This window comes from Ictidomys tridecemlineatus, chromosome 2, assembly GCF_052094955.1.
Source record: "Ictidomys tridecemlineatus isolate mIctTri1 chromosome 2, mIctTri1.hap1, whole genome shotgun sequence".
In the NCBI taxonomy this organism is placed as follows: domain Eukaryota; kingdom Metazoa; phylum Chordata; class Mammalia; order Rodentia; family Sciuridae; genus Ictidomys; species Ictidomys tridecemlineatus.
Window position 1 is genome coordinate 199,839,685 of NC_135478.1, and position 23,691 is coordinate 199,863,375.

A 23,691-nucleotide genomic window follows, 5' to 3' on the forward strand; every position below is an offset into this window, starting at 1 on the left:
ATGGAATAGTACCTTCCAAGCTTTTTATTTACTGGATCAGAAACCAGAGGTCTTCTTTGATCTATTTTGAGTTATTTTTGTATATGTGGTGTGAGATAGGGAGTCAAACTTTATTCTTTTGTACATGAATATGTAGTTTCTCTAGCACCATTAGTTGTAAAAAAATTTTTCCCCATTGAATTGTTTTGGTATCTGTGATGATAATTGGTTTAGTAAATACTAGAGTTTATTTCTAGACTCTGAATTCTAGTCCATCGATCATGTCTTTCTCTATGTAAGTGCCATACTGTCTTGATTATTGTAGCTTTGTGTAAGTTTTAAAATCATCAATTATGAGTCCTCTAAATTTATTTTTCTTAGTCACATTTTTTTTTTTTTTTTGCCAACTCTGGGTTTCTTGAAATTTTCATGTGAATTTTAGGGTAAGTTTGTAAATTTCTGCAAAAAGGATAGCTACAATTTTAATAGTTTTATTTCATTTTATAATTAGCTATAAACATTAAGAAAATAAATAATATTTATTTAGAGTAATTTCTTGTTTTTTTCTTTCCTTTGAATGGCAAGTGAGATTCCATATTTTCAAACTGTTTCAAGATTATTTAAATGCTATTGCTAACTACATTCTGTTTTATTATGAAATCATGTCATTTAAGTAGAGTTCTTTCGTCATCATTGCTAAGATACACACCAAAAATATAAACTTTGTTTTTCTTGTTTGTAATTACCAAACAACAGTTCTTAAGTTTTTAGATAAATGATTTAGAGAAGGTCTCATAACAAGAGACCAAGTGTTAGGGGTTTGTGTACTGTGAAAATGGACAGGATGGTTGAGTAGAATAACAAAGCATGATTGGAGCCTAATATCTCCAGGGATGCCATTTCACAATCTTACTATATATATATATTGAAATCAAGTAAAAATGTTTTATTTATAATTATTTATTATTTTAGTGATAGTTAATTTTCTAAACAATTCAGCTTAAGAATATTTTTAATGTAAGTAGTCTATGAAATATAGTAGTCAGAATATGACCACGACTATTTTGAATGAAATAAAAAGGATGAAATAAAATTTCTGGAAATTAATGTAGAATGCAGAGAGTATCTGGTACACCAAGGCATTCAGTAAATATTGGTTGAATGGAGGAATGACTGAAAGGAAGCCCCTACATGAATCACTGCTTTTAAAGCCTAGGCTCTTACCTTAGGGATGATTCTAGTTAATCCCTCAATTCAAAAGGATAAATCCTGCTTTCAGGGGAGATTGTTTTTCAGTGTTTTCAATTTTCTTAAAGGATAACTTGAGAGTTTCACATTTTTACAGTGTTTATGTCATGGTTGGTGCCGATGTCCCATTTTCTTCTTGTTTACGAGAAGTTGAAAATCCACAGAATCAATTGAGATGCAGTCAAGAAATGGAGCCTGTAATAACTTGTGATAAAAAATTTCGTACTCAATTTTACATTGACTGGTGCAAAATTTCATTGGTGAGTTTTTGCTTACTTTTATTTTTGCAAATGTAGATAGGAGGGATGTGGCTGGACGTAATGTTTGACTAAAACCTGAATAGCTTTTAGAAACAAATCCTGTGTTTACTTTGTTAACTGCAATGGACTTGCTTGACTTTAAGGATTTGGTAAATTCGTTGACACTGCCTCCATTTAGGAAAGAGTATCTCCATTATTGTTCTCACTTTACCTTTGAATAGTTGCTGAGGTTGGATTAGCTTGACAGGTGGTCCAAATGAACCTGTTGGACTTGCAGGTTGCTGTTAATCAGCACAGCTTATGGAGTCAACATGGTTTGTGTAAAAGTCTCTTCTGAAATTTGCTACCACTACCTTACTTTGGAGGGAGAGAATGGAGTACTATAATAAATCTGAAAGTAAGCCAATATTATGTTCTCAATGTCCTGGAAACACAAATTGTGTGAAAAGTTTAAGGTTCAAGAAACAATTCCAAGTGAGGAAAGTTAGTATCTTACTTACACACTTAAGAATAAATTCATAAACATCAAATATTTTTATATTTTATACCACTTTTAATTTGCATGCTGTAAGATTTAGAAAAATGTGAAGTTTTATATCTATATAAATATATATATAAAAAATACTTTTATATGTGTATACTAGTTGTATTTTTTGTATATCTCTTTATAATATTGTGATCCTGCTGAGAGGTACCAAAGTTGTCTTAATTTGTTTGTGACCTTTAGATTTAACTTTTGTCAGCTCTTTATGATTGGCAGCGAATGAATTAGATCTAAGTTTAAAGTTGACATTTGAACAAAGTTATCGACACATAAACACAACTGTCACTTCATGTCTTAGAGAGCCCACTGCAGGCAGCTTGCCAGGCTCCAGTACTGGAGAACATGTTACTCACGTTGCAATACTTAGCACTCCCTGTGGCCTTTTGCCCTGAACTACTCTTCTCATGTCCTTGGCATCTTAGAGAAATAATGCCCTTTACCTTCTTAAATCAAATTAAATTGTTCTCTTGCTATGGTTTATGTGCATTAGAGGCAAATATTGAGTTTGAAAAACTCAGTCTTGGTGCTAAACAAACAAGGGTGTGAAGGACTGAGCAGCTGCTATCATAACTTAAATAGATTCCTCTCGACAGAGTCAGAGGCAGACCCTAGCAATGCTATTTTACTTGGGGTTGTAACATGAGCCTATGTGTAGAAATATTATCTGATTTCTGAAAGCTTAAAAATGACTTATGCTTTGAAGATTTTAGTTTTTACGATAATGGAAAGGTTGGGAATTTTCATTTTTTAATTTTACATGTAGTTGTTTATATGCCACAAAAGATTTCAGAAGGCTTAAATAAAAGTCATATAATAAATATAATAAATAGAGAATTTTAAAATGATAATATTGGGACATAAACTTTATAATAGATAGTAAAGTCATGTTTGAAAACAAGTATACTAATGTCCAGGATAAAAAAAGGAAATTCAGGGCTGGGGTTGTGGCTCAGTGGCAGAGCACTTGCCTCTTACATGTGAGGCACTGGGTTTGATCCTTAGCACCAAATAAAAATAAATTTAAAAAAATAAAGATACTGTGTCCATGTATAACTAAAAATATTTTTTTAAAAAGGAAATTCATCAGTTATTTAGTTTCCATTCTTAAGAAGGACACAGAACATCAATTCCTTGGCAGAAATAAAGCATTGCATTATTAACAAAATTCTTCAAGTGTACTCTTTTGGGAGAGGATATTAAGTAATGCCATAAATAATTCTCCCCAACATTTTTTTATGGTAGCAAATGCTGCAACAGATTTTACACAGGTACCTTTTTAACACCCTTTACTAAAAACCATGCTATCATTAAATACAACTCTGTTGTGAAAGCAGTTTCATTAACATGGAGGTAAATTAACATAATGCAAGTCTGCATTTCTTGGATCCTGGGATAGAATTTAGTAAAACTATAGCATTGGAAGGGTTTCACATTCCATAACTATCTTTTCTAAAAACGTGTCAGCTGGGTTGCAGAAAGATCAAGAACAGTTTGGAAAACTATCCTTTTTGTTTTTCTTTTCTCTTCCTCTCTTTCACTGATTGACCCTAGAAACTAAACCTTCATACCAGTTCATCAGCCATTTTGTGGTTTGTTAACATCTGCACTGAGGTTTGTCACTAGAAAACAAGAAATTTACACAGTACTGTAAAGAACTTCTGCTTTGGAGGAAACAGAAAATTACACACACATGTACATACATTTATTATGTATGTCTACACGTGAGGCAAATGTATATATGTTGAGAGAATTATGCAGAAAATAGGCCAAGATAAAGCCTTTATTACTTTCATTCATTATCTCTCCCTGACTCCAATAAATAATTGGAAATTCACGGTGATAACATAATTGGAAAAGATGGCTTTTTAAGGTAATTTGTCAAAGAATGTTTTGGTGTGTCTAGATCTTAAAAATCTCATTAATGTTTGCAGCTATTAATTTGGTGTATAATTGTCTTCTTTTGTATCAGGTTGATAAAACAAAGCAAGTGTCCACTTATCAGGAAGTGATTCGTGGAGAGGGGATTTTGCCTGATGGTGGAGAGTACAAACCCCCTTCTGATTCTTTGAAAAGCAGAGACTATTACACGGATTTCCTAATTACACTGGCTGTGCCCTCGGCAGTAGCACTGGTCCTTTTTCTAATACTTGCTTATATCATGTGCTGCCGACGGGAAGGCGTGTGAGTACTTTAAAACACTAATAAAAAAATTAGAGAGCCTGCTAAGATAGCAACCTAGATGATTCCATTAAGAGCAAAGTTTCATTTAGTTCATGTAATACTTTATAAATGAATTGAAATTGTGTTCAAGTCAAACTGTAGTACTTTATTCCTTTAAAATGAATTAAAATAGTTTTGAGTCTAGTAAACCAAATTAGGGCCCATAATTACTTTATTCAAAAATTATTAAGGCTAGATATAAATTCATGCTGGCAAAACAGTCCCAAGAATAATTGAGACTAGATACTTTGGTTACACAAGCCATCTTTTGTGAGCAGAGACTGTGGAATCTATTGACATGGTAATTGCACTTTAAATAAACGAATTGTCTTAGTTTGATCAGAGTGATGGTCAGCATTCTTGAAATCATTCTGCTGTCAAACAGGGTGTCACAATCTAAATGTTTAAAATATATTTTTAAAAAACAGTTTAGGAGTTAATTAAGAAAAATAAGCTAAAATTTGAGTAATGAGTCTTCATGAATAGTTAGTACTTTGAGGACATTTATGTCAATTAAGGTAACCTCCTGAGATTATCTGGAAGTCAGGGTAACAAAGCAAAGGATAAAAAATTAATAAAGCAGCAAGTAACAAGTTCTTCCATTTTTACATATAGCCTGATTTCATTATGTCATAGAATTTATTTCAATCAAGAGCTTGATTCTTAATCTCCATTTTTTTTTTCATTTTCTGTGTGTTTCTCATCAGTATTCCATCGCTGTGTGTGTATTCATCCAAGTAATATCATAAACCTGGTGGCAAATGCTGCCTGGTTGCATTTAAAAGTAACACTGTCAGCATTTCCACATCATGCAAGATTCCATGAGCATATAGTCTTAATGTTCCAAATATCAATGCTATTATTTAATTCATAAATTTTGTTTTGTTTCTAGGGAAAAGAGAAACATGCAAACACCAGAGTAAGTGTCTTCTTTCCTGTTCTTATCATTTTTTCCACTTCTCCATTGCCCATCATGCTCCATACATGTGTGTCATGCTTTTTTTTTCATTCATCATCTTTCATAGTTTATTTTATGAATGTGAAAGCTGCTTTCTAAATAGAGATATTTAGGAGGGATAGAAAATAAACATAAAAAGGGTTTGAAAACTAAGCTTACCTAGATAAAAAGTTAAACCTAAAATACTTCAGATTCAGAATATTAACTTGCCATTTATATTATGTGATTTCCCAATCTGCATTTCTATAAACCAGAGAACAGACGAAAAGACCTTTCATACAAGTTTTCCTGAATCTACAGTAATAACCTACTATAAAATGAAACTTCTGTGAGTATTTATAAATGCCCCACCAGAAGCCACAAAATAAAAGTTATTGTAGTTATATCTTAATCATAGAAACTAAATAGAAAACTAGTTTGTTACTAAGGGCTGTAATATGAACACAGTGCTTCATAGATTAGTTTAATTTGAGATTACTTCAGAATCAGTTTGTAATTTTCAGTTCTGCTCTGTTAAAAGTATGTGAGATGTATAAAATGCCCAAAGAACAATAATGTCTTGTTATTTTAGAAGAAAAAGCATTTTTATAACTTTTTTAAATTGATGAAGTATCAGGCTAATATATGATTTTAAATATATGTTGTTGTTTGTTTTTCTTTTCTTTTGACATAGCATCCAATTGGTCCATCATAGTGCTATTCAGAAATCTACAAAGGAGCTACGAGATATGTCCAAGAACAGAGAGATTGCATGGCCCCTGTCGACGCTTCCTGTGTTTCACCCCGTAACTGGGGAGATCATTCCTCCTCTACACACAGACAGCTACGATAGCACGAATATGCCCCTGATGCAAACACAGCAGTAAGTATTGCCTCAGAGCCAGAGCCACTAAAGTGCCCATATATACTTACTAATGTCTATAAAGACCAGAGGTTTCCTTGATTTTGCTTTTGTTTATAATTGAAAGAGACAATACAAAAAGTTCATTGATAATGTAGCTAGCATTCTTACTAGCCTGAAACAAACAGAGTAGAAATACTTCCAGGAAATTCTTTTTCTTCTTCAGTAATCCAAACAAGACTGCATTCACCTTAATGTTTAAGACATTAATACTGATAATAAACCATTATATATGTTTGCTTAAAAATGAGTTAATTATGAAAAGAGAACCATGTACGAAAGCATTGCAAACTGATGGATTTTTAGAATGTTAGAACTATTTGGTTTTGTTAATCTTTTTTATTCTTTTTATTATCATAGCCCTATGTCATCTAAATTTTTTTTCAGGATAAAGGGTTTTTAGGTTTTTTTTTTTCTTTTTTCTTTTTTTTTTTTTTGTGTGTGGCCTGCTTGTATATCAAAATGAGCAGTTTCAGTATGAACTATAAACATATTTTAGTATCTTAAACCTTTTCTTCTTTTGGAAGATCTGATCAGAGAACCTGCTGGAGGACTGTGAAAAGGACAGGTATATGGGAAGGGAGGCTGAGGAATTTTCTGTGTCTCAGAGCTAGAGTTTGATATATAAAATAGTAGTTAAAGCTATCATATTTTAAAAGTTTTTATTTTTTAGTTGTATTTGGCTACAATACCTTTATTTTAGTTATTTATTTTTATGTGGTGCTGAGGATTGAACCCAGTGCCTCTCATGTGCTAGGTGAGCGCTCTACCGCTGAGCCACAACCTTAGCACAAGCTATCATTTATTTTTAAGAATATTTTTTTTAAATCATCTGTTAAATTACTTGAATTCAATTGCCCAAAGTGCTGAAAGTCACAAAGGTGACTTATGAGGTCCTCCTTATTTTTCAAGGTAAATGGAATGTATATGCAAAAAATATCTCCCTTTCTCTCTTTCTCCCCACTACCCACACACCTTAGATTATAATATGAAAATAAACATGGTTTAAAAATGTGTCTGGAAACCAGGCTGGGTACCTTTTCCATCAAGAGTGCTTATTTTGTAATCAGGTAAAATACATGTAGTATTTAAAGATTAAACAATGACGGAGATGGATAGTGTAAACAGTCAGCCTAGATGAACTTGCCCAAAATACTTTGGAAATTCAAATATGTTTTAATATCTTCCTAAAGTTCTCTAACATCATTTACTCAGGGTCATATAAGCAAAGGATAGATTGTGTGTGTGTGTGTGTGTGTGTGTGTGTGTGTGTGTGTGAGAGAGAGAGAGAGAGAGAGAGAGAGAGAGAGAGAGAGAGAGAGAGAGAGAATAATTCAAGTCTTTTTTTTTTCCAATGGTGGAGGAAAATTAGACATAGAAAAATCTGAGGTTTTTGGAAACATTATGCCAGGTTGAACTAAGTATTTAAGTTCCACAAAATTTAGGTGTGGTGAATGAATGAGAGAGATTTCTATGCTCTCTAAAGATCAGTCACCCTTCTGTTATGGATCATCATTAGTAAAATTTCAAGAACATTGTAATAATGCACACCTTAGCCACATCTTATGCCTTTTTGAGATGAAAATTGGGAATGACTTTATCATTAATTTTTAAAATGAAAGGAATATTTTTTTTTTGATGCCAGGGTTGAACCCACTAAGCCACATCCCCAGCCCTTTTCATTTTTTATTTTGAGATAGGGTCTTGCTAAGTTTCTTAGGGCCTCACTGAGTTACTGAGACTGGCTTTCCTTATTTTTTTTTTTGACTAATATTTCTTACATTGTTTAGAGTGTCAGTGAAATACTAATAGGTAGTCTTTAAAATTGAAATGGTCGGCTGGACATGGTGGCACACACCTGAAATTCCAATCTGTAATACATTTTAAAAAGGGTGGGACAGCTGGGGATGTGGCTCAGTGGTTGAATGCCCCTGGGTTCAATCCCCAGTACCAGAAAAAAAAAAAAAAAAAAAGGAAATGAAACAGTCAAATATACTTGGAAACCAGGTTTTGTTTGTTTTTTAAGCTATGGGAATTCTTAGACCATTTTATGTGTGCTTTGTGAACCCATGAAACAAGGTTGGTATTCAGCTAACATTGCTCTAAAATTATAGAATACAAAACTATTATAATAAGCAGGGAAACTTGAAAATGTTTGTAAATAATTAAAACTCTGCTAATGAAGTTTTAAGGGAAGAGAAAAAAGACTTTTGTCATTTATTTAAGACTTTTATCATTTAAAACTTTTACTATTTTACCCTTTTTAACCATATATATGAGAATAAGAATAGTTCCATCAAAATTATTTTGATTCCTGTGACTAGAATTTTGCAATATTTTACTCTAATATACAAGCAAAATAAAATTTTCTGTCTAGTTTAAGACCAAATGCACCTTCCTGGTCCTTCCATAACCCCATCAATACTGTCATTATGTCGATCAGATCTATTTGCAAATGCGATAGGTTATTATATTGAATTTTCAACAATTTCAACCTACATGTGTTTTTAAGTTCTGAAAACCTTTGTATTATTCAAATTTCTGCTAATGGAAAAGCTCCATTAACTAGCACTTCTATATAAATAGGGTACATAGATAATTGATGATGTTCACAATGATTATTCTGAGGTACTGCAGGATCATCAAGTGTGTCTGACTCATCAGAGGAAAATTAAATTACATTCGGTGTCATTTCAGTTTTGAGTGTATATTATCTTTCTTTTATTCTTGGAAATGGATAATATGTGCATGGTCTCTATGGTAACTCCCTATAAGCCAGAATATGTGATTAACCTCATTTTCCAACCATGCCAGATAATAGGGGACTCGTTGTATCAGGTTCATCTTAGCTGTCCTTTACACAAATTCAACTTTTACTCTTCAACTGAAAAACATAGCTGTTTTTCTAAAAGTTTTATTTCAGCATCAAATAGACACATAAATATTTTGGTCATTTGGATGGAACTGAATTCTCAGAACTAAAATGAGATATTGTATTTGATGAGGCATTACAGTACCTGATAACTAGGTATGTGCTTGGATAATGCTACCTTGTATTTACTAATTAACCGTTTCTCAAAAGGGCATGAGTTTCATCTTTACATATTCACATAGTCATACTAAGTGTTCTGAATTTACCATTATTAAATAACTTGGCCAGCTACTGGATGTTGTGTTTATTCTTCAGACTTGACACCAGAAACATTCAGGTGTAAGGATATGGCTAAATATTTATGTGGGTGTCTAAGCAAGACTCAAGAATATTCAAAGTTGAGTATAGCTGGACAAGTTGGTACACGCCTGTTAATCCCACTACTCAGGAGGCTGAGGCAGGAGGATCACAAGTTCAAGGTCAGCCTGAGCAACACAATAAGACACTGGCTGTCTCAGAAAATGAAAAAATAAAAAGTGTTAGGAATATATCTCAGTGGCCTCTGAGTTCATTTCCCACCACTGCAAAAAAGAAAGGAAAAATAAAATTTGCATAGATGTTAGCTTGGTATTTTGAACAAGTTGATTCACATCAGAGGTATAGAGAATTCATGACAGCTGTGTAATGAGGGGCTGCCACTGTTGTCAATTACATAATAATATTTTCCTTTTTGATAAAATGCTTTACAAGGCTCCAGATTGGCACTGTGAATTATCCAGCAAAAAAAAGTGTTTAATCATTTGTAGATGATTTATTGAGACAGTGATAAGAGACAAAACTAAATTAGGTCAGTACTGAGATTAGATTATTTACCTATCCTGATCTCTACTCAGGGATAGATAGTATGGTCATTGACCTCAGGGATCTCGGATCTAGCTTAGAGTAAAGAGGTGGTAGAAAGGGAAGTTAGGGTAGAATTGGAAAATGTAGCACATGGAAAGGAGAGCTTTCATTTTGTAGTGTTCCTTTTGCTTCTCAAATCACAGAAGAATTATGAACAGGCTATAAATTATCACATAGTCTTAGAAATTTAAGGTCAATTTACTTTGCTAATGTACTTATTCTTTAATATGTATTTTTAATTTTAGAGGTACAAGAAAGCTGCAAAGACAATACAAACATTTCTCAAATACTATCAGCTAGTTTCTCCCATTATGAACACCTGTAGATCATGGCAAATTGATAATCACCACAAAGAACTTGTTATTGGTACTTTACTGTTACCTAAATTCAGACTTTTTTTTTTTTTTTTTTAAGATTTCACTAGTTTTTCCACTACTGTTACTTTTCTTTTCCAAGATACTCTCTAGGACACAACAGTCATCATATCTCCCTACTTTTCTCTGGTCTGGGCAGTTTGTTAGACCTTCCTCATGTCCAGTGGCCTCGATTGTGGTTAGAGGCTCTAGCCGGCTATTTTGTAGAATGTCCGCATCCTCTTATCCGGTCAGACTTTCTGCATCAGCTGTACTAAGTTGTCTTTGCAGCTATCTTTGTAGTAAGTAAATGTTACTATGGATAGTAGAAAAAATTTTTTATCCCCACTGGCAGTCTCCTTATTTACAATTCATTTCTGGAAATCACATTGTAAAGTAATTCTTAAGTGTACATTGCCTTTGCCCAAAGAATCATTGTTGTGGTTACGGATTATGTTTGTGACCAAAGGCTTAACATCAAAAATCTATTACAGATTTGCTTGATATCCCTCAAGATAAACTTTTGTAAATATTTAAATGAAAAAAAATATTTCAACTCATAGAAATTTATATCTTAAAGTTAAGAGTCTAATGTAGTTGTTCCCAAACCACCACTGCAAGTCAGTTGCTGTAAATAGTGCAGATCTATAGTGCAGATCTCAGAGGCCTGAGTCTGGAGATTTGGAATCTAGTGGAGGCATATGTTATGGAAGAACAGGAAAAAGGTAGAGAATCCCTGATTTAAAGGACTTAAGTTTAGGATTTGGAAATCCAGAGCCTCCGGTGTTTCTGGTGGGGGTATAGGGAGAGTGGGAAGAAGTGTTTGTTTTCTCACAGACCTCCACCTGGAGTTTTAAAGGAGGAACTTTTTTTTTTTTTTTTTCTAAATGCCCCTGAGGACTATGTGTGGAAGTATGAACAAGAAGCAAAAGAAAGTTTAGGCTGTTTGTAGATTTAAGCATATCAGTCTCTAGACTTTTCCACACCTCCTTAAATTGCTTGAACTAAACATCCTGAGCAAGTGAGAGATTAGCCCTGATTAGAAAACAGTGTCTGAATGGGACAGAAAAAAAATGCTATCCCCTGAAAACCTAAAAACTACTCTGGAAGTATAGTCAGTTGGCAATTTTATGCTTTTGGAAAAAGACATTAGTGGAGAATCCCAAATATTCAGTATTCTAAAAAATAAGATATTGTTAAATTTGTGAGGAATTATGTTGCCTTTTAGGGGGAAAATCTGCCTCCTTGTTATTATTTTCTTTTAACCACTTCATTACCAACAGATTTTTCCTGAGTGAGAGGTATCTTCATAGAGCACACTTATGTAGTGAGTGAATATTATGGGAATATTATGGGAAAGTGCCCCACATTTTCCAGGAAAATTTTAATTGACTGTACAAAAATCTTCCTTATTCATTAAATACCTAATCCAGGATAATTGGGTGTCCCTCAAAAACAGGAGGTAGACTGTGCCTAATCTTTTGCAAATTAACAAGTATAAAGGTAGAATTATGCCTTTATAATTACAGATAGTAACTCACCATTTTAGTTTTTACTGAAGTATTGTATCATTATGTCTTCCCCTTGGTGGTAATGAGAACCAACATTTCATTCATGGTAAAATTCCATAAATAAAAAATTAAGTTTAACTAAAAGTTGAGATCAGTTGAAGAGATTGTTTCAGGGGAGCAAGATAATCATTTCCTGTTGACAAAAATTATCAAGCAACCAGGGATGTTTCAGAGTCATTGACTTTAATTTTTTTTAATTCAGTGAGTAAACCCTAAAAGGGATAGATGCAATGTCCTTTGATGGATTTTGAGTCTATAGGTTTGTACTGCTTCAATTTAAAGCTGTGATAGGTTTATGCTTGTCTTTGTACAAGCAGGAGGAAAGTTAAAACAAACAGATGAATGTTTCTTTTAACTTTATATTTTTTTCTTTTAACTTTATATTTCTTTCTCCTTTATATGTCATATAGAATACTACATTAATTTTAACTAAAATCAAGGAAATTAAGGATTATGTTTACAGTTTCTTTGTGATCTTCCTCCCTCCCTTCCATCTTCCAGGCAATAACCTGATTCCTTTACAAAAGTAGTTGTAGACCTAAGTCACCTTTTTATCACCTTTTTTTACAGATTTTTTTTGTGTGTGTGTGTGTGGCAAAATCAAGGTTTGAGGAATATAAGTTTTCCTTAAATAGTGGTAAATTCTTAAAATATATTACTATTTTCATTTTTAAATGTCTTCATAAGATTTCAAAAGAGAAATGTTTTCTATTCTACATAACTAATGTGGTTTTCTTTCAAGTCTGGCATAGATTCTATGGCTTTATGCAAATTACTTTGCTTTTGAGTCTTTGAGCAAGTAGCAATGTAATTGGTTGATAATCATCCACCTTACTCATAGAATTACTCTACAGGGTATCCAAGAATGTCAAATTACCTTGAAACAATTGTACAAATAACAAATAATTGTGTACTCCCCCCAAATCACTTATTTCTTAATTTGCAAGTTATTACCTTTGCTTTCTTAAAGAATGAACTTTTTGCAATGACTAATTTACACAATTTTCTGTTTAAATGCATGTAATTATGGCAATAAAATTAGAAAATAATTAATGCTAATAATTCCGAGAATTAGTTTTCTTAACTTTCTGCGTAATGCTGCGGTTTACACATTATAACCTTTCAGTTTGTCCATTAATAACTTAATTATTCTAAGTAGTTTTATGACTGTATAAAGGTCTTTTCTTCGAAGGATTATAGGGCCTCTATTTGAAGTCAACCCCCACTCTCCAGTATAATTGACTGTAGCAGCCTGCTTTCAGCAAGGATGGAAACACTCCCACTCTCTTCCTGCATTCTCTGCGTCTTAACTCCAGTAGAGTTAGTCGTAGGCATTTTTCCAGTATGCCTGAAGCAGTGCTCTTTGGAGGTACCTCCCTTCAGTTCTTTAGTGGAATACACCACTTTGAATATGCCTATCATAGATACATTAACAGTCTTGACACTCAGACTCACAGGCAGTCACAAGTTTGGGCAGCCACAAAAATAGCTAGATGTACACACCTTAGACGGGGGAAGTTGAACCTCAACATTTTTTCGGTTGAGCACCTTTTTCCACACATAAGCACTTTTGCTATATAATTCATCTATCGTTTCAGTTGAAATTTCAGAGTGCATGTGCATCATGCAAACATAGCCAACTGTGACACTTATTGCAGATATTTTTAAATCCCCAAACCAAAGTAGTACACACAATCACTTTCTCAGGTATCTTTTCTGAATTTCTTGCTAGTTTGTGTGTGACACTTTCTTAACCAACCATTTATTGTCACCTAGCTAAGACCATTGTGATTTAGAAAGTTTAGCAGTTTTGTGGAAGAGGAAAATGTGGAGGCTAGAGAAGAAATGACAGGGTGTGGATTGACTGATGAGCGATTTCCAAGCAGAATTCCACAGAAGAGGACTTTGGGAGGGCCAACAAGAGGGGATCCAACCAGTCATTTCAATACTGATTTTGAATTTGGAGTGTGCTTAATCTAGGCTTTCAAGAAACCTGTGTCTTTGTTTACCAACCACAGCTGTGTTCGACAGCTGTGTTCTATGCTTTCCTGGTCCTCTTTGTCAAAAATGTGTTGCTTTAATTCTTTAATGGATAAGGTAGAATTAAAGATGATAGTGAAGATGTGCTTGCGTGTGGTGTGTGTAGGTGTGCAGAGGGAGCACTCTATCAGTTTAGAATGTAGAATAAGCCCAGTCAATTACACATCTCCTCCCCAACCCCCAATGCTCATGTAATTGCACTGTGACTTTGGTAGTAAAGGTGGTTGCTTTTCCGTCTTTAAATCTGAACTTAGTTCCTTTTTTGTGGCTTCTAACTTCATCTTTTTTACTTTTGTGACCCAAACCTATATACATTGTGTGGTATATTGAAGAACAAAGCAAAAGAAATACTCCCATAGACCACATGAACATAAGTGTGGTTAATACACAACAGCAAAAAAGAATGTCATCATTAGAATAAATTATTAAATAATTTCTTTAAATTAGAATTGATTTTGTTATTTCCTTAAACAATATATTTAAAATGAAACCTAATTTGAAAAAAAATCACTCAAAGGCATTAACTTAGATTAAGAGTTTAAACACTATTTAATTGGCATGCACTGTTTTTCACTTTAGATCATTATATTTGAAACATAATATTTGCCTGGCTGAAATGCTTCAGATCAATGATTTGCAAACTTTGTTTCTTGGAGGTTTCTTAGACAGGCTTTAGGGGCCAACATATAGGGCAAAGGAAACAAAGCAGGCAGGAATTCTGACTCCCTTGTTTCAACCCAGAGAAACCTCACATTTATCTCCTTTGTACATCAGAGTTCTGCTTAGGATTTTAATTAAAAGGAACTCCACTGCTGAAGAGAAACAAAAACCTGAAATTCTCTGGCTTGGATCAAACCTTACTCTGTAGCAAGAGCAGGCTCCTGGAGTTTCTTCCACATCGAACTCAAATTGTACATTTTCCTAAATTAGTAGAAATAACCGAATTTGAAACATCAAATGGATATATATGCATGCTCACAAATACATGTATTGTATGAGTCTTTGTAAGCATCTTCACTAAAACATTGTGTATTCCTATTGGAGATATTACATAGAATGATCCTTACTTATTAGGCACTTTTGGGCGATGAAATATTATATGCAGAGAAATACAATGAAAACCTGTGTATGAATGCTTACTAAATGGTAACCTAATTAGGGGTGGGGTGCTTAGAGAAGAGGAGGCATGTTATTTTTTAATTGAGAAAAATATGATAAATATTTAGATAACATTCCTTATGGAAATTTTTCACTCATAAGAGTAATACATGTCTGCTGTAACCAATTTTGAGTTGACTTTGCAAAGACAAATCGGTGCTGGTTGGATGTAGGACATGGTAGTGGCTGTGGTGGTTAGTTGTTCTGTTTCAAGCCGATGAAGTATTTTCATAGAGACCAGAATATTGATGGCTACACTAAGAAACCTGAAACTCAATTTGCAGGTAGATATAAGGAATATGAGATGTGTGTTATTTGAATGACAAAATCAGATTTGTGTTTTAGAAGATCATTCTGACAGCAATACACAGAGTGGATTATAGGGAGCAGGAATGTGAACAATGAAATAAGTCAGACAGATTGTGGGAATTTACATGAGCAATGGTAATGATTTCAACCAATTTGGTAGTGGCCATAGGGAAGCAGGGGAGAGATTCAGCTGAGATCAGGAGAAAGGTATTAAGATCCCAAGTGATTGAATGTAGAAACTGAACGAGAGGGGAGGGTTGAGGATGACTTTCTGCATTTCGAATAACATGTTTGGGTGTGTAGCCATTCCCTGGCATGAGGATAAAAAAGCACAGGTTTGGGAAAAGTGATTGAAGGTGGTAATATGCTTTAAAAAGCTGTTGTGACATGACCAGGGATGGTGTATGAATGTGTGTGTGTGTGTGTGTGTGTGTTTTCTAGATCTAGATCTGAAAGAATGAAAGTTAAGAACACAATTTCTGCAATCACTGTGTTCACATCTTTATCCACTGCTTTCTAGCCACGTGGCCTTGAACCTCTAAGCCTATTTCTTCATTTGTAAAATGGAAAAAATAACAATACCTACCTCTTAGGGTTGTTAGTAGATAAATTAGAGCATGTAGTAAAAATTCCATGAATATTATCAAAATTGCTATCATTTATCCATCTTAGGCCTGTTTCCTCATCCGGAAACTCTTGAATTGGGAGAGGAGTTATGTTGGATTACAGGATATGGGAATTTATCTCCTGCAGATTTTTGTCCTAATATGTCTGCTCTCTATTTACATGTGTGCAAGCACTGTTTTACTCAATAATGTTAATCATTTCTAGGAACTTGCCACACCAGACTCAGATTCCCCAACAGCAGACTACAGGTGAGTACTAAAAATACTAAGTAGATGTTTGTGGATGAAGCTAATAGATTAAAAGATAATTGTAGCACTACATAATTTATGAAGTTTTTGCTTCACCAAGTAAGGCAAAACACTTGTATCATTTCTTAATCAGACTTAGAACCTCAGAATAATAGCTTAGATTATTGCATAGATTGGCATCAGAATGATAAACACAGAGTAAATGATCTTACAGCAAAAGCATCCATGGAGGTCCTGTCTAATTAAGGAAGACTGAATAAAATCCCCTTCCTTCAGCCAAGCACCCTATTCTTCCCCTTGGTATGAAAGATTTTTAGCTTGGATGCATCCAGGATTTGTCTCAGTAAGTGAGCAGCTTGAAACTGATTCTTACAAAAGGAAACCTTTGTGACTAATCACTGAGGCTTCAGGGGGATAAGTGAAAAATGGTTGGCCTGGTTTTAAAGCTGCTTTAGAAAGCTGTTATAACATGACCAGTGACGACAAGATGGCGGACAATTCTCCCTAAACTATTCTATTTCCCTAAGACTTGCTTTCTTTAAGTTTATGTCTTTCAAGTGTCCCTAAAAATTTTCCACAGCCAATTATTTCATTCATTTCAGTACCAAGTAGATAACTTATTCATGATTGTCTTCTAATTAGTGGTTGATTCCTAGTTCTAATTGCCAGGCAACCAGTAATGCCTTTGTAGCTCTTTTGGAAAAGCAAGAAAAGTTTTAAAAATGTAAGTTGGGTGTGGAATTCTAAGTATGAATAGTGGCTTTGTGGTAGGGAAACTATTAAGTTAGTCTCAAAAACTTCAGGCACATGTAGAAATGTATTGGATGTTTTCATTCAGAAATTATCTTCTCTATTATTACTGCTTTCGGGAATTTAAGGAGATTTTCGTTTGACAACTTTTCAAAGATTTGAGGCAAGTACAATAAAAATTTTCATCAGATTTTAATTATGATATTATGTTTATCAGAATTTTTCCCCACAATTTTGATACTTGTTTTAATTAAATGCTAATGTGTTCCAACAAGACTGTTCAATATATTGATGTGGTGGTGCTTACTTTGTAAGCATTCAGGAGATTGATGAAGAAACAAACTTGGTTATAAATGTGTGTCACCTAAATAGAGGGAAAAAAATGAATCCTTACTACCATTAATTTCATGGCTATTTTTTAAAAGCAGAAAAAATAAAGGACTATTTCTATAATAGGAATAAGAGAACCTCTTCCTCATTAATCTCATAGACTTTTATGTCTCCTGAAATATTTGTCTTTTGATTCTTGATTATTTCAGAGACAGGTGAGGAAAAGGGAGATAATTTCTAGAAAAAAAAGTATATAAAAATATCTTAAAGATCCATATTTTACTTACTCATGAGGAGAAGTAGAAAGCTTAAGTAGATAATATTAGGGATGATTTTCACAGATGTTACCAGTTTGAAAATCACAATAGATTTTTAGCAATTAGACTTGTTAGTGTACTGCTTTTTAGTAATAGGGAACTTTTCCAAATACAAGGAGAATTTATGCCAGAGGCAATATGGTAAGAGCCAAAGACTTTGCCCAAGGGGAGTTCAGGACGTTCAAGTTAATTTTCAAAATTATTTTTCTAAAGCAGGTTTTGGGGAGCAGGCATTTTGCTTGAGTGAAGAAAGCATGGATCTCATTTTTAGTTAGCACCATGACCAATTACCTTCTTGTTTCCTTATGTTTTTCTGCAATTTGGATCATGTTATTGACTGAAATGCACTGTCTCCTCTTGGTTGTTTTCTTGTTTTATCAATGAGACTCCAGTGTCTAAGTGCTTCAGAAGAGAGGCCACCTTAGCATTTTGCATAATTATGAAAAATTGTTGTGTTTCTACCTCTGACACATTGGTAACTAAGTGGAGTCAGGCCTCCTGGAGAGGGGAGCTAAGTGGGCACAGTTACATTCCTTGTTCCCATTCTGTTCATTATAAAAATGAAAAAAAAATTGTTTTTCTATTTCTAAATTATTCTGTTCTGTCTGCAAATGCATGGATGCGGTGCTGTTTATGTACTTTCATGAGTGCAGTTGAGTCTTTCTGTTCTTTCATCCTGGTTATCCTACCATAATGAGGCAGCTACATTTGTACATGATTATCATGAAACAATAACTGTCTTTTTCCAAGTACCTCTAAGCACTATGCCATGAAGGTAATTTAGGCACAAATTTGTCTCTTGGATAGCAAGTAATTTTATTTGTAGCTACCAAATGGAAGTTATCAGGGGAGAGTAGATTTTGAAGCTTGTTTCATGTAATTTGTTGTTTTCTTTTAAATTCTCATCTAAAGTTTAAGAAGTGAAGTAGCTGCTGGCGTTGTATTCCTGGACTTGAGCACTAACTGGGATAATAGAGCAGTTAGAAGCTGACAATAGCACTGCCTTCTGGCCCAGGCCCAGGCCATTAGGTTTGATGTCCCTTCAGGTTTTCTCATTTTCTCTGCCCTTCCAACCCACATGGTATTTTTTAAAAGCCACCATTAAAAGGTACAGTCATACATCCCGCAGGCAACCTCTTTCTGTTTGTTTATTGTGGGAGGAATTTTCAGGCCATACCTTTTGAGAAATACAGAACATTCCAGCTTTGGTCCAAGAAGGGGAGGGGACGGCTAATTTAGAAATTGTTCTTTAATGAAATGCAAAGAAATAATGCAATGTAATTACTTTAAATTATGTTAAGAAGATAGAAAATTTCTTCTTGCCATAATTCACACTGCCCCGAATCTAAAAGTGTATCTTGCCTGACTCATGCTCATATTCATTCTTTCACCTTGCAGGTAAATGGTATCCCTGAAGAAAGAAAACTGACTGAAGCAATGAATTTATAATCACACAGTTATAGCAGTTGCATCTTATTTCTCTTTTCTTCCAATAATGCATGAGCTTTTCTGGCATATGGTGTGCATGTTGACAGTATTAAGTATGTACCAAATAATACAATATAACTTTGGTTTTACTAATGTATTTTTTTTGTACTTAAATCATTTTTGACAATTTGTAAGACATTGATGACTTTATATTTGTTACAATAAAAAGTGATCTTTAAAATAAACATTAATGGAGCCTAATGTCTGGTCAAATTTACTTCAGAATAGGTTCATGTATTCATCTTCTCTGAACAAGATTTTATTAAGTAATTCTTATGACTATATAAGGTTATGCGTCTGTGCTCCAACTGATCAACCCATTTAAACAGTGCTTTAACTCTTGTAGACTGAAAAGCTTTTTTTTTTTTTTTTTTTTTTGTGTGTGTGTGTGTGTGTATATGTGTATCTGTGTTTTTCTAATACTGGGAATTGAACCCAGGGTCTCATGATGGTAACCAAGCACTCTACCACTGAACTCTATCCTCCACTCTTTTATTTAAAAAATTCACATTGAGACAGAGTCTGACAACTATGTTGCCCAGATTGGCCTTGAACTTGCTATCCTTCTGCCTTTACCTGCAAAGTAGCTGTGATTATAGGTGTGGATATAATGCCACCTATATTCTTGTTCTTGCTCTTGTTGTTTTATATCATACTTCTTAGAGTGTTCTAGAGGAAACCCAGTGTTAATGTAGATTATGGAACTGATAACATCTGCTTCAAGCAGGATAGCCCAGGGTACATACTTACCTGAGTTCATAATCAGATATTTGGTTTTAGAAACAGCCCAGGAGGTATTTGCACAGAAAGAAGAGTTACTGATAGTGATATGGTTAAGTGCCACAGGGTCTCCTCTGGTAACTTTGATGTTCATAGTTTTGCAGAGCTTCCTCATACCATGTTGGTCTCTTGCATGCATCTTGGACACTGTTTGTTTGACATAGCCATCAGGCCAGCTAGTAGGGCAGCTTTTATTGCAAACTTGACCATCAAGAAAACCTCCTTTTTTCTGCTCTGGGCACATTTCTGTGTTACCTGTTAATTGGTCAGAAGTCACACAAATGTGATCTCAACCCGATTCCAAAATCCAAAAAGATTCGCTGTTTTTATTTTGTGCAGCAACTTGCCTTCTGTTGAGAAGAATACTTTGTCATGTCATTGGTAATGGAACCCCCACTTCTTTCTGGGACTTACCAGAGAATGTTGGTTCTTTTGTTTCTTGAAGAGGGATCTCTAACTCATTTCTTTCTAAGATAACTAGGGCATTGTCACTCACTGTTCTCCAGGAGCAATCAGCTGTAGGTTGTAAGTGTGTTGTGTCAGGGTCACATTCTAGGTCATCAAGGCTCCAGAGGACTCACTGTGACACAGAGACAGCTTTAATAAACTGCTGCCCCTGCCAGGTGAAATCAGTGTTGTGGTAGCCCAAGTGAGCAGGAATAAGGTAATGCAAAATCAACAAACAAGGAGCTGTGGATGGAGAATCAAGAACTTTACTCACCTATTCTAGTAAAGTGCTGTGCTGGGGGTTAGAAAATGCAATTGGAGTTATGTTGGTTTTTAATGGCCATATTGAGGAACTGGGGATGAAACCATTGGCTTGCTTCTTACAAATCATTGATAATAACTTTAGTCTCTATAAATCCACCTAAAAAGTGATCTTTCCTCTGACTTAATATTTTGATGAAGAGGAAAATTTCAAATAATGTCCCCTTGATTGTTGCTTAGCCTAATAATCCTTAATTTATTGGTTAAAAAAGATTGTAGGGATTCTGTCACATGTATTTTGCATTTTTATGTGAGTAATCCAACAGTAGTGTACAGAATAGATGAATTAGGTGAGTGAAGGGGTATGGATAGACCAAGGTTATCATAGATATAAGTGGAGAAATGATAGTGGTAGGAGATTCGAGAACTATTTAAGAGGTAAAATAGTGGTTGCTTGTACATTGATACTTTGGAAATGGCGTCAAGGAACAAAAAGGGATCAATTCTGATGCGTAGGTTTTCTTGGTCAAACAGTGGTGCTATAGTTGTGATAGACACTGCTGAGTTAGAACCAGGACTGAAGAAAAGTATATGAGTTCAATATTATGCAAGGTGAACTTTAAGTGCCTTTGGAAAAAAAAATAAGAGAAGTAGGAAAGTCGAGATATGAATTTAAAGTTTGGAATAGAGGTGTGGGCTGCTGCTGTGACTGATGAGTCACCTGAGCATAGGTAGTCATTGAAGCCATGGGAGTTGATGAGTCCCCCGAATGTCCCCAGGTAGCTGAAATGTGCTGCAGTGAGTCCTATGATAGGACAAGTGTGTGAGGCTGCATAATTGCCAGAATCTAATGGTCAGAGAAAGTCAGGAATGGTATTTGAATTAACATTTCACAAATTAAAATGTAATATTGCTTATTATTTTGTAGAAATTTTATTTCTTTGTTAATAAATCTTACATGTTTAAAGTTTGTCCATATGCTACAACAATTTCTGTGGTGCGATTGTCTCACTTTCCATTCATCTCACAGTTCCTCTTTGTGTATCATGTAGTTTTTATGTTTGATTTTAGGTGATTAAGATTCTCCTGGTCCCCAAGTGTTTCTGAAATAAGTTAAGTGGTAAGATGATGAGGAAAGATTGAGATACACTGGTTTAGCAGAATAATAGATTTCTATTTCTATTTTAAATATTTCAAAATCTTACTGAATCAATTTGACTATCAGGGCCATTTCATTCATTCATTCATTGAGTGAATACTTGTTTATGCTCTAGGCTTTGAATCATGCAGTGGTTAATAAAACAGAGTGTTACGAAAGACCATAAACAAAGTCTAGTACACTATCTGGCACTAGTTGGTGCTAAATAAATATTTGTTGAGGGAATTAATCTGATGTCTGATCTCAAGTTTATGAAGGTTTAAAAAGGGGATTGTAATAAAGAATGAGGAAAGAGAACTACTTAGATTGAATGATCAGAATAGGTCTAGCTGAGGAGAAAACATGAGCATGTGCCAGTTGTGCTTAGCACCCTCATCAGAGGAAATAGCTTGAGTCCAAACCCAAAGGTAATGTAGTGGAAGCAGGAGGTGGCAGTTTCTGCCCAGTATTGATTCACCCTTCTTTGGCTACCATATGTGCATGTCTTTCTCTTGGCCATCATTCCCTGCAGTACTTGCAATATGGTGCTTCCATTTGCCTTGGCAAGAGACCTGGCACGGGTGCCCAGGTCTGGCTAATCAGAACCCTGCATCCTGATGGACAGGGTTTAGACCTCTCAGAGCAGAGAGCCTCTGAGATAAAATTTAGTTTTCCTATGATGGCTGAAAGAGGAATGGGCTCTTCTCTGATGTAGTTGAATCTTGGGTGAAAATAAGGCCAACTGGGGGGTGGGGGAGGACTAGCAAAATGGCCATAAGCCAATTCTCTATGTATGATAGGCCACTGGGTTGGGGGACACTTCAGTCCTAAGAACATGAAGGAGCTCTATAAAAGTTGAAGTATATTGAAAGAGGGGAAGTGGACTAGGGATAATTCTGGAAATGCAAACAGAATTCTATTAGTTTTATACTCATGGATCAAGGAGTTTGGATTTTATTCTAAGAGCATTGGAAACCATTTGAAGCTGAAAATTAACATGATCCAACTTATATTTAAAAATTGCACTGGGTCCACCAAGATGGTAAAGATTGCTGAAAATTCTCTCCTCAGCAAAGGAGAAAACTGGCCAGAATTGTGAGAGTTAAAATTTTTAAAACTCTGGAAATTAATCAAATCCTTGCAGCAACCTAGGGAGGGTTTATTTAAGAGAGCTTGTTAAGAACAGCAAGATTCATGTCACTTTACTGCATTCCCATTCTTCCCTCTGTAGCTCCACACAGTAGCTTTGCAAACTACACAGCAGGTAATCACGGTGGAAGCTAGCAAGGAGGTAGCCACCAAACAGCACAAAATGAGGCCGGAGTGCCTTCAGAACCTCTGCTGAGGACACGTGTTTTATTTTACCCATCTGGTGGATCCCTGAATGAACTACTTACAAGCTGCCTTTGACACTGACTGAAGAGTTCTCTCAGTAGGAAAACTTTTTCCTTGGGACATGTGGCAAAAAATTTCCAGGTACCAGAGGTAGTTGAGGAAAACAATAGAGTAACCAAAGAGCTTAAAAGGAAAACCTGGGGGAAATGAAATGTCCATAGAGGGTTTGGAAAGTTTTAATATGGTCCTGGAATCTATACGGCCACAGGCATGCATAGGGCTATATGCATGCTCATGACTTGGAGGCTCTGTGCAATCAGGTGGTGAACACTAAGCAGAGTTACCACCGGCTTATTTGAGTCTTTAAAGGATTTGCAAGCATGCACACAAAGCCCCTTGGCAAAAGCAGTTAAGGAAATCTAAATATTAGCTGACCACTAAAATAACTAAGCAAAGACTAAGTAGCCACACACGACAGAACACAGACTTTATGGGATTAGTTTGGAAAATTCACAAAACAAGCAATAAACTCTGTGGAGGACAGAAGCAAGGAGGAGAATCTGATTTCCAGGGTTGCCGTGTTATATTATTTAAAATATCCAGTTTTCACACACATACACACACACACACAACAAAACAAAAACAACAAAACAA

General features: G+C 34.8%; 1 protein-coding gene across 7 annotated transcripts in view; it reads left to right on the plus strand.

The window, feature by feature from the left end:
- Positions 1 to 19,277, plus strand: part of Sgce (sarcoglycan epsilon) — a 68,880-nt gene extending 49,603 nt beyond the window's left edge. For 2 of the 7 annotated variants that reach the window (XM_021730717.3, XM_021730720.3), the window contains 7 exons: positions 1,325 to 1,487; positions 4,001 to 4,212; positions 5,144 to 5,170; positions 5,883 to 6,071; positions 16,148 to 16,191; positions 17,070 to 17,104; positions 18,987 to 19,277. In XM_021730717.3, coding sequence (XP_021586392.1) covers positions 1,325 to 1,487; positions 4,001 to 4,212; positions 5,144 to 5,170; positions 5,883 to 6,071; positions 16,148 to 16,191; positions 17,070 to 17,104; positions 18,987 to 19,037 — 721 coding nt within the window. In that variant the 3' untranslated portion in view covers positions 19,038 to 19,277. Of the gene's footprint in view, positions 1 to 1,324; positions 1,488 to 4,000; positions 4,213 to 5,143; positions 5,171 to 5,882; positions 6,076 to 16,147; positions 16,192 to 17,069; positions 17,105 to 18,986 lie in introns of those variants that run through there. The other 5 variants (XM_078040409.1, XM_078040410.1, XM_021730718.3 and 2 more) reach the window with 4 other exon arrangements.
- Positions 19,278 to 23,691: the final 4,414 nt, after the last annotated feature.